Below are 11,367 nucleotides of genomic sequence, written 5' to 3' on the forward strand. Positions count from 1 at the left end.
TACCTGCGCCCTACGTGTTGCGATACGCATATAACTCACGGCCACAGGGAGTAACCTTGGCCAATCAGCTTAAACGAAGTCTGTTCTGCATTATGAGTAATTGCAAAGGGCTCCAACGGATATATACGTTAAGCTGATGCAGTGGAAGGCGAAACAGATTTCAGTGTAATACCCGTTTAACTGAACCCCATTAAGCGTATTAAGCGGGGGCGTTAGTCCACCCCCACCCACACACACCCCCCCCACCTCCAATTGTGTTTTATATATGAATATTAGGAGTAATAGTTTGACCGAATAAACTTGCAGCAAATATGCATGGTTTTTGAAGAGACATTCAAGGGTTAAAAAGCATATTATACTAGGGATCATGGAAGCAATCATGGTTTAGCCAAGCTTCCTTTCGACTCTACCTTGTTCAGAGATACGAATTTGATCATATTATATATATATATATATATATATATAGATGTATATGTATGTATGATGTATGTTTGATATGTATTATATATGTATTATATATATATATATATATATATATATATATTATATATATATATATATACTATATAAAAAATATATATATATATCTATATATATATATACACTAAAATAATATGTTGAAAGTCACGAGTTTTCATATAAGCACATTTACCAAATTACTGCTTTGTTTTAAGTTATAAATCTGAATGACAAAACATAATTCCGTTATCAAAATCGTATTTCTGAACAAAGTAGAGTCGAAAGGATGCTTGGCTAAGCCATGTTTGCTTCCATGATCCCTATGAGATCCGTAACAGGATGTTCCATCCTTCCTGCACCGCCTGTAGGAGGACTGCCGCTTTGCTTAGAAAACCTAAGGCTTTGCTTAGAAAACCCGAATTTACACAGGATAGAGCTCAATGGAATATTTACAACTGTGATGGCATGAATCACTGTAAAAATAGTGATGATAGACATTCTTCCTCCAGAAGCGACAAATATGCTGAAAACGCACCAGTAAGATTTGTACAAAAAACAATAATAATATAAGAAGAAATAAAACATTTAAGTGATTTGGTATAACTGGGTGTATTCTGATAAAATAAATAACCCAAAAATTGTATTCTAGGGTTAGTTATTTTATGTTAGGCCCGTAGCCAGCATTTCGAGTGGGAGGGTTCGATGACAGGGGCGGATTATGGGGGGTTCCCAGTTGCACGGACCCCCCTCCCCCCGCCCAGCTAAAAAAACCCCACCCCACCACGTAGATCTAAATTGATGTCTACGTAAAATTTATAATTTCAAATTATAAACATTTACATATTGTTTCGGAAACACCCTTTACCTAAAGCATAATCCGCCCCTGGACTAGGTATTTGCTGGGGCCTTTTGTATATGAAGTTGGAAATAACCGGAATGATAAAGCAACTTCTATGCCAAAATGACAGAAAAATATTGATTGATATACATGTATATGGATGCCAGTGTCGATTTAAATCACTAAGGCATGAACAGGAGTTTTCGGCAGGAGCTACCTTTCGATCCTGCCCCCATGACATAACTGTATGCTACAATAGCTTGTTCTGAACGTGCACGTTAAAGCCTATAACCTGACCTGATCTGACCTGACCTAACAGGATTACTTTCCAGAGGCGGATCCCTCCCACCCCAAATATTTTTTGCGATAGTTATAATTTTGTTATATATTAATTTTCATTTTTTTTTTTACGATCCCCCTCCAAACCTCCCCCAAAGTTCCCTTGGCATTCCACTTCACGTCACTGCCCCCCCCCCCATTGATTTTCTGGATCCGCCACTGATTTCTGTTGTTAACCTTTTATTTCTAACTTTGGTTCATAAATCTAAGGAAGGTGAACTGCTGTCATTGTCATGTACGTAATTATCGAATGCTATGAGGTCATCAATATATATAACAGAAAGTACAATTAAAACTTTTTGCTACATGTAGGTTCCTTTGTTGTTGTTCTTTTTATTGCCAGATTAGTTAGAAAATCTGCTTCATGTACACTGCAGCTTTCATAAGGGGAATGCTAAATGACGAAGACAAGCAAATATTGTTTTATGGGAGAGTTACAAAAGTTACAATAAAATATTTGTGATTTTTTTTTTTTTTTTTTTAAGAAAAAAGAAGAGGAAAATTATGGACCTCAGCTTTTGCGGGAGGGTTCGGACGAACACCTCGAACACACCCCCACCCCTAAATACGGGCCTGTTATGTATTGCGATAACATTAACAAATGAAAATTGTGTGGGTCGTTTTCATTGGAGTTCAGTATATATTATATCTTCGTTTGAAAACCCCAAACCCTCCATTATTTAAAGGGGCGGGACGTAGTCCAGTGCTCGCTCAATGCGCGGTCGGTCTGGGATCGATCCCCGTCGGTGGGTTAATTGGGTTATTTCTTGTTCCAGCTAGTGCACCACTGGCTGTGGTATGTACTACCCTGTCTGCGGGATGGTGCATATAAAAGATCCCTTGCTATTAATCGAAAGAGTAGCCCATGAAGTGGCGACAGCGGGTTTCCTCTCTCAGTATCTGTGTGGTCCTTAACCATATGTCTGACGCCATATAATCGTAAATAAAATGTTACATTTTCTTCCTTCCTTCCATTATTTAAACACTGGATTTTCTGAGCACTTCGAAGTTTGGGGAAGGAGATGTGCATTTTTATTTAAATTGTGCTTAACTTATGCTTATGTTTACCGGTATATCTGTACATCAAATGTTGATATCAGGCTTACCTAACACTGGAAAAGTCTTGACTTTTATTCCTATTTTTCAGTTTTATCATGTGACTCAAATGTGTCTGTTATGTTCACAATTTCTGCGTGTTCTTCTTCTTTGGGCCTTTGCTCTGGTACCTCCATCAATATCGATTAGCTCTTGTGGCATCACATACCAACCATCCACTTCATCTGTAGTGTTCTTTCAGACATGTCTTAGCTATGTCTTATCTGGTTCACGAATACCCTGGACTGACCGATAGTAACACTAAACAAGACCTTGAAAATTTGCTCTCGTTGTGCATTTTTTTTAGGGAATCTTTGCAGAATGGAAGACGGTTCGCGTCTAATCCACTGTAGCACAATGGACGCATTCCTGATTTGGTTCCATTTTTTTTTTTTCTCATATGACAGTTTATGGTGGCTTTTGTACCTGCACCCCAATTCCTAGATGAAACATAGTAAATGCTCTACATTTAAAAAAAAAACCCAGAAGAGATAACTATAAATACCCACTCCCGCCCAACTTCTTAATTATATACACAAAGATCATTCTTCGATGTCTATATACACTGCCGCCAATTCATCGAGTCCACAATAATTGTATGATTCCCAAATATGGGCGTCTTTATACTTACACTCAACTCCTCGCAAGAATTCCAATATTTGGGAATCATATAATTATTGTGGACTTGGTGTACTCATCACAAGAATTCCAATGAAGTTACAGTATGGGAATGAAAATATTCTTACGTTTGCAGCAAGAGACATTTTATTACCAAGATGCGGGAAAAAGACACTAAACTAGAAATCTCTGCTGTGTGCATGCCTTTACTGGCTACGATATCAAGCAGCGCTTTTGTGCAGACGGGAAAACTGATGGTTGTTAATATCTCAAAAAAAAAATTCCTTGAAGTTGTTTGAGCTCTTAGATCAGCACAAACTGAAAGTCGGATGTTTAAGTTAAGCATTCGCATACCGAGGGTCGGGACATGGCCCTGTGGTAAAGCGCTCGCTTGATGCGCGGTCGGTCTAGGATCGATTCCCGTCGGTGGGCTATTTCTCGTTCCAGCCAGTGAATCATGACTGGTATATAAAAGACCGTGGTATGTTCCATCCTATCTGTTCATTTAATTGAACTTATTTTCGTGCTTGTATCCAATTAAGGTTCAAGCACGCTGTCCTCGGCACACACCTCAGCTATCTGGGCTGTCTGTCTAGGACAGAGAATTAGTTGTTAGTTGGTTAATGGTTAGTGAGAGAGAAGAGGGTGTAGTGGTCTTACACCTACCCACTGAGCCCGTAAGAACTCGCTCTGAATTGAAGCCGGTACCCAGTACCTACCAGCCTGTAGTCCGATGGCTTAACAACTGCGCCACCGAGGCCGGTATCCTGTCTGTGACATGGTGCATATAAAATATCACTTACTACTAATGGAGAAAAAGTGTAGGATTTCCTCTCCAAGACTATACGTCAAAATAACCAAATGTTGGACATCCAGTAACCGATTATTAATACATCAATGTACTCTAGTGGTGTCATTAAACAAAGCAAACTGTTTAACTTGCATATAACTTCTTTATATGGGGGTACAATTGCGAATAACACAAATTGTGACATGACAAATATCTGAAAAGATTTAGTGCCAAACTAAGGATGATAATATTGAGCTACATTAGAGTTGAAAAAAAAAACCCACACAAAAAAAACCCCCAAACAAAACAACACCAACGATAGATAATTTTTGGATCTGTAAGTACATCAGCCTTTTCCACTCCACAAAGATTCTAGAAATACCACATCACAAATATACTTGGCTCAAAATTCCATGTGGGGTGGGCCAATCGTCTTTCTAGTAAATCAATCTGATTAACTTCAGATGTCTTTGTAGTACATGCATAACATTCCAGACGAAAGGGCGGGACGTAGCCCAGTGGTAAAGCAAATACTTGATGTATGGTCGGTTTAGGGTCGATTCACAACGGTGGGCCCATTGGGTTATTTCTCGTTGTAGCCAGTGCACTACGACTGGTATACCAAAGGCCGTGGCATGTGCTATCCTGTCTGCGGGATGATGTAGGCCTATATAAAAGATCCCTTCCTAGTGATGGAAAATGTAGTGGGTTTCCTCTCTAATACTAAATGTAAAAATTACCAAATGGTTCATATTCAATAATCGATGATTAATAAATCAATGTGCTCTAATGGTGTCGTTAAACAAAATAAACCAACAATCCAGACTACATGTCTGCACTTGCGCGAAGAACTTTTTCATGGTAGGGAATATTTTGACGGTACACCGCCTACCATGACAACGACTTGGTTTGACTTCCGTGTAAACAACCAGAAACGCACACACACACACAGTCAAGGTGCAAAACAAAATGAGTGTTCTAAATGATGGACGGAATGAAATCCGAATTAACAATTCTGACGCAAAATGTCTGTTAGAAAATTGGGTTGAGGAGGTAAGGAAATGTCTACAGTTAAAGATGATACGACACGTTAAAATATTTGTTATACATTTTAATTCTGTGAATGTAAATTCCTCCCAAGCGATTCGCAGAAATGTATTGGATTGGGAACACTAATTTAATGATAACTGCGCGATATCCTTGATGATAATTAAACCTGCAATGAGTATATTTCAAAAGTTCGCAAATAACTTACCTTCCTTCGTTTTACTTTGCTTGATTCCATTCTGCGTTCCATAGCAATTATTAGATATGAGGGTGGGGCACTTTCTCATTGTGTTTATTCATAGGAAATTGTAGCAAGGTTATCTATATGTATACAATATATAAAAACAAAAAAGGATCAAATAAGGCATTGGCTAATTTAAAAAAAAAATTAAATGGCAATAAAATGTACAAGTGGCTAAAATTTTGGCTATGCCATTTATCTTCCGATGTGAATAAAACGTTTACATAATCTATCCAACGCATCAAACATAATAATACCAAATGTTTAATTTGTGATCTCGCGACCCATACCGAGAAACTGTGTCATCCTGAATAAAGCCTAATGATGTTTGCTTATTTTAATCATTACTGTATTAATTTTAACATGTGTTCGACATGAATGAAAGCAAAGATTTGTAGGTTCTTATTCTAACTTTGTAAAGTCTGAACCAAAGTAATAACAACTGACCGACAATGTATGTCAATTTCAATAATCAATCCTCACATGTGCTAGCTTGCTCGCTCTCTCTCTCTCTCTCTCTCTCTCTCTCTCTCTCTCTCTCTCTCTCTCTCTCTCTCTCTCTCTCTCTCTCTCTGTCACTCACACACAACCACACTGAAAAGCAAATTTACAAATTGACGTTTTTTTTTTTTTTTTTTTCAGCGAGTGGTTCAAAGTCTTTATCCAGATGATGAAGTTGAAAAGACAGGAAACAAGGCTCAACTCTTTCGTAGTGGAAACCAAGGGCTGTTAACTAATGACTTAAATGCAAAAGCAGAAAATTTAACAGTTGTTCGAGACACGTACAGACCTCCAACGAAACCACCTGTCCGGCAAAGAGGTCAGTCTGTTCTACTTTTTAGTCAACTACCGGTCCAACCGGAGGGGACCATAGGTTTTATCTCCATCCTTCTATCTGTCTGTCTGTCCCACATATAGTTTTCCGGATGTTTTTCCCACATTACAGATCAAGTTGACTTTCGTGGAGATTTACCCATTTTTGCTAGAATTATGGTCCTTGAATTGTGGAGATAAACATAGTTGTTTTTTATTCTCTATTTTTTTTAGAATGCCTCAAGATATTGAGCTGATATTTAACTTTACCATGTACTGTTGCAGATCAAATTTGAATTTTATGGTTATATTCCCATTTTTGACAGAGTTATCGCCCTTGAACTTAGGAGATAAAACAAATATTTTAGGCCCAGTAGGGGATATGTATTGCTTGTTATTATTAGTGTGGCGTAGATATGGAGAGGTCAGTTTGTCCAGAGTCTCAAACTCTGAAGTTGAAAGAAGCATCAGGTGTACAGTCATTGGAAATTCAAATAAGCATGTACATGATACCACTAATACAGACATGAGGCCTAATTCACTACTCTTGCAACTTTCAACTTTGTAATCTCATAATGCAATGCCAAATAGATGTACAATGACAATGCAATGTTGCCTTGGAAAACAGCTTTGTGAATTCAACCACAGGTAACCTATGCTGAGTTAAGACACATTTATCAAGTTTACAGTTTACATTATTAATGCGGTACCATTAAATCCCTTAGCAGATACACTGATACTTTGTTATTCATTTATGCCACTGTTCTTGAATGTATATCATGATGCTAATATAACTCGACATATCGAAATTTAGTATTTTTTGTTTTAAAGATTTTGTGAAATGAATGAATAAATAAATACATTTTTAACGACACCCCAACATGAAAAATACATCGACTATTGGGTAAGATTTTGTGAAGAACAAAGTAGTATGGTTCTCAACATTCTTGACCTATGGTAACCTGAACAACATTTTAACTTGTACCAGACCTGGATTTATTTAATTTTTGTAATCATATAATGCTTAAGTTCCATGGAATTAATTTTGCTTACATTAAAAATTCATGCTAAAAAGCATTGGGGAGATGGTTAAAGAATTACCTAATTTGTGTTGTTGTAATTGTTAATAGCTGTAAGTTATTTAAATTTTAATATTTTTTTAAAATATTGTTATTACATTGTTTTCAGGTCAAAAAGAAGAACTTATGGAACTAATGTTTCTTGAACAAGTTGTGTAAGTAAATCATAAAAACTGTTGTCACACTGCCCATGCTGTTACATGTTAGCCAGACCTCTGAAATTTTGTTTTTGCATAACTCATCATGACCTGAACTTAAAGCCAAAAAAAGAGAAGGAAAAGTGTTTTGCAAAACTAGACCTAGCAATGTGCAAATGAAACCATCATTCTAGCAATTTTCAGTTTAAGTTTGGTTTTATTTAATGACACCACTAGAGCACATTGATTTATTAATCATTGGCTGTTGGATGTTAAATGTTTGGTATTTTTTAGTCTTAGAGGAAACCCACTACATTGTTCCATTAGTAGCATGGGATCTTTTATATGTATCATCCCACAGACAGGATAGCACATACCATAGACCTTTAATATACCAGTCGTTGGTGCACTGGCTGGAATGAGAAATAGCCCAATGGGCCCACAAATGGGGATTGATTCCAGACAAACCAAGCATCAGATGAGCATTTTACCACTGAGGCCTGCTTATGAACGGTGACACCATATTATTTTCCACAGTGACACCATAACTAATACGAGTAGTGAACATATATTAACAGTACATAAGTAATTAAAATTTAAACATGTTGTACCATATGTTACACTAATCAAAATACAAGAAAATGTCAAATTTGACTAGTAATGGTATTCTTCAAAATATGTTTACTAATAACAGTAGATTTCCCCTAAAGAAAATTGCAGGCATCAGTTAAAACAAATATTGTACTCTATTTGGCAAATTTTGATCAGAAAATGTATACCCAAATTAAAGTAATATTTTGCTAAACAGAATTATTTTTTGAAAATAACTATAAACATACAAATTGCACGTTTTATTAAATAACTTTTGGGCGAATTTGTAATGAGATATATTCGCCAAATTCAACTTTTAATCGCATTTGGCGATTTGGACAGTGTTTTACTTCATATTATATTTAACTCGAACCAGTCTTACAGATTGAAGCTTTCTAGATTAGAATTACACAATACACTGAATTCCAGCGTGATCAACGTTTTTGCTAATTGTTTTTTTTAATTATTTAGTAACGAAATGAAGTCAAATGCTGTCGATCCAGAACGGGAAGTTGAGGAGTATAAATCGATCACTATGAAAGATTTCAACAAAGATGATTTTGTCTCTGTCCCACCAGCGCCCACAGCTGTGAGTATTCTAATTGTGTAGAACTTGGTCCTGTTTTTATGGTAAGGAAATTAATGCTTTTTGGAGACAAGTTAAATTTTGTTTTGTTTAACAACATCACTAGAGCACATTGATGTATTGGTAATTTTGACATATAGTCTTAAAGAGGAAACCTGCTACATTAGTAGCTATGGATCTTTTGTATGCACCATCCCACAGACAGGATAGCATATGCCATTGCCTTTGAGATACCAGTCGTGGTGCACTAGTTAGAACAGGAAATAGTCTAATGGGCCCCACTGATGGGGATCGGTCCTAGACCAAGTGAGTTTTACCACTGGACTTCATTTCAGTCCATATCCATTTTGTGATGGGGTTGTAGGAAGGATTTCTTTTACCGAATCTGTCATTATGTTATACCCTGCTGATGTATTTCTCTTTTTTTTTCAGTGTCACGATTATAAAACTGAACAACCAATAACATTTTGGTCGGAGCACAGAGACAAAGTGACGGTGAGCAATAGAACTTGTACTTTTATTAGTGTTTCACTAAAGGTGCAAAGAACTAAAAAAAAACAGTGTATGGTACTTCTTGTTGAAATTAAGTTTCTTGCCTAGAATATTCATCTCTGTGTTCATCAGGAAGGAAGGAAGGAAATATTTTATTTACAGTTATATGGCGTCAGACCATAAGGACCACACAGATATTGAGAGAGGAAACCTGCTGTCGCCACGTCATGGGCTACTCTTTTCGATTAGCAGCAAAGGATCTTTTATATGCACCATCCCACAGACAGAGTAGTACATACCACTGCCAGTCATGGTGCACTGGTTGGAACGAAAAATAGCCCAATGGGCCCACCGACCCCATACCAACCGTGCATTGAGCGGGTGCTTTACCACTGGGCTACGTCCCACCCCGTGTTCATCAGAGATGTAACCCATTTAAAAATAAAAAGTTGAAATGATCTTTTAAAAGCTCAAACCTCTACATAGGGAACATTTTGTTTTCAAAATCTTGATTAGCAATATTTCTCGTCAATTGAAAATTGATTAGCTGTATGTTTTAAAATTGTGTTGCAATCTCTGAAACTTGCATAGGAAATCGTGATGCAGTGCTGAACAAAATAATCCCTGCTATACTAATGCAACCATTATCTTGGTTCACAGTAAATGTACAATTTGTTTTCTGTATTATTAATATGCACATTTTATGACCCCAGTATAATAAGTAGTTGGCTAAAAAAATTATGTAATTATTATATGGTTTTTTTTCACACAGGGCGTTTCTCAAACTAAGACAGATTCAGCGTTCAGGAAAAACGATGCATTCAGTAAACCTATTGATGAATACTGGAACGAACCTGCACCATATGAACAAGAGGAATATCCAAAAATGTGAAACCTATGACAAAAATGTACAAAATACAGATTATGAACTAGTTAAAATGTACATACAACACATTCCTGTTTCATTTCAACTTGTGAAAGAAAAACAGAAGCAATATTTATATTAGTACTTAGGGATGCAGTTAATATCTATTTAAATATTAAAACTAATATGATCTTTAAAAAACGTATAAATATATATCAATATTAATTTTGCAAGTTTTGACAAATTTATGAAAATTATTTTATGCAAAAAAAACACCTAAAGCACAAATTTAGATAATAAAAATTAAAAATTGCATTCCTAATGTACCAATTTTAGACTTGTCAGTTTTGACATATTCACATCTTCATTCAATCACTGAAGTCGACATCAGAAACAGGATTCATGGGAACGTTCATCATAAGATGGGTCACTCAAGAGTATCACTTTGTTCACAAGCAGCAAATCATGTTTGTCATTCTGTTGCTTTTAATGTCATATATTTATTTACCACTATATTGGTTGGTCTTGTTTATTGCCGATTTCTTTGTTTATTTCTGATTGGTAATAGAGTGTTATACTGATGGTACTGTACTTTGATCAATCATGTTGACAGATGAGGGATATTTTTATTTTTATTGCTGTAGTTTTGCTACAATTCCTTAAAAGTATGTATACCAGCAGGATCCCAACTAAAGTTGTGGAATCTAGCCAGGAGTATCAATCTAAAGACACACAGTAGAAATGATGTGCATACTTCCCAATTTCTGAAATCTGTCTGTAATAAATGTTTAGAAAAATACAAAATGTAGTTTTAAGTTTTTGTTAAATGATGGTTTATGATATTAGTCTTTTAAATTTTATTTCTTCATGCCAAATTTATTAATATAAATGTTGACTATCCATGAATTTTAAACAATTGTTGCTCACTTTTATTTTTTGGGCAGTTTTATTGTGACCTAATTCAACCAGATGACATTTTAAAATATAATATTGAATTAAATCAGTTCATGCAGAACACTGGCTTACATTTTTTGTTCAACAGATTATATAGTCACTAATGTAACTGGTACTTTTTTTTCCCAAACCCACTGTTACATTTGCATATCGCCCCATAATGTAACTCATACAGTGTGGGTGGCCCTCCCCAATACAAGATCATGGCTACGTATAGTGCTGCAACGATAAACTGGTATACCGCAATAACTGATCAGCTTGATACGAACCACGGTAGTTTTGCGTATCGTGATTTTACATGCTATTTTTTTCCTTGTATCTTATTTGACTTGAAATAGGCAAACAAATAAACAAACAAAAACCACATCATTTTATTAATTGGTGATGACGGCTTACTTGTTGGCATACGAAGTGATAGGTTGG

The 11,367-nt window shown here is 36.0% G+C and overlaps 1 protein-coding gene across 1 annotated transcript; it reads left to right on the forward strand.

Moving 5' to 3' along the window:
• Positions 1 to 5,034: 5,034 nt before the first annotated feature.
• Positions 5,035 to 11,005, forward strand: LOC121378406 (sperm-associated antigen 8-like). Its single transcript, XM_041506565.1, has 6 exons — positions 5,035 to 5,192; positions 6,070 to 6,247; positions 7,429 to 7,474; positions 8,519 to 8,636; positions 9,066 to 9,128; positions 9,898 to 11,005. Exons 1-6 carry the CDS (start codon positions 5,109 to 5,111, stop codon positions 10,015 to 10,017), a joined length of 609 nt encoding a protein of 202 aa, XP_041362499.1. The 5' UTR covers positions 5,035 to 5,108; the 3' UTR covers positions 10,018 to 11,005.
• Positions 11,006 to 11,367: the final 362 nt, after the last annotated feature.

Source organism: Gigantopelta aegis, chromosome 2, assembly GCF_016097555.1.
Source record: "Gigantopelta aegis isolate Gae_Host chromosome 2, Gae_host_genome, whole genome shotgun sequence".
NCBI lineage: Eukaryota > Metazoa > Mollusca > Gastropoda > Neomphalida > Peltospiridae > Gigantopelta > Gigantopelta aegis.

Bases quoted from the DNA above. Each gene is read 5' to 3' on its own strand.
- LOC121378406 (XM_041506565.1), top strand. From the start codon at position 5,109: ATGAGTGTTCTAAATGATGGACGGAATGAAATCCGAATTAACAATTCT. The intron at 7,475-8,518 runs GTAAGTAAATCA...TTAATTATTTAG, and splicing joins ATGTTTCTTGAACAAGTTGT to TAACGAAATGAAGTCAAATG. The intron at 9,129-9,897 runs GTGAGCAATAGA...TTTTTCACACAG, and splicing joins AGCACAGAGACAAAGTGACG to GGCGTTTCTCAAACTAAGAC.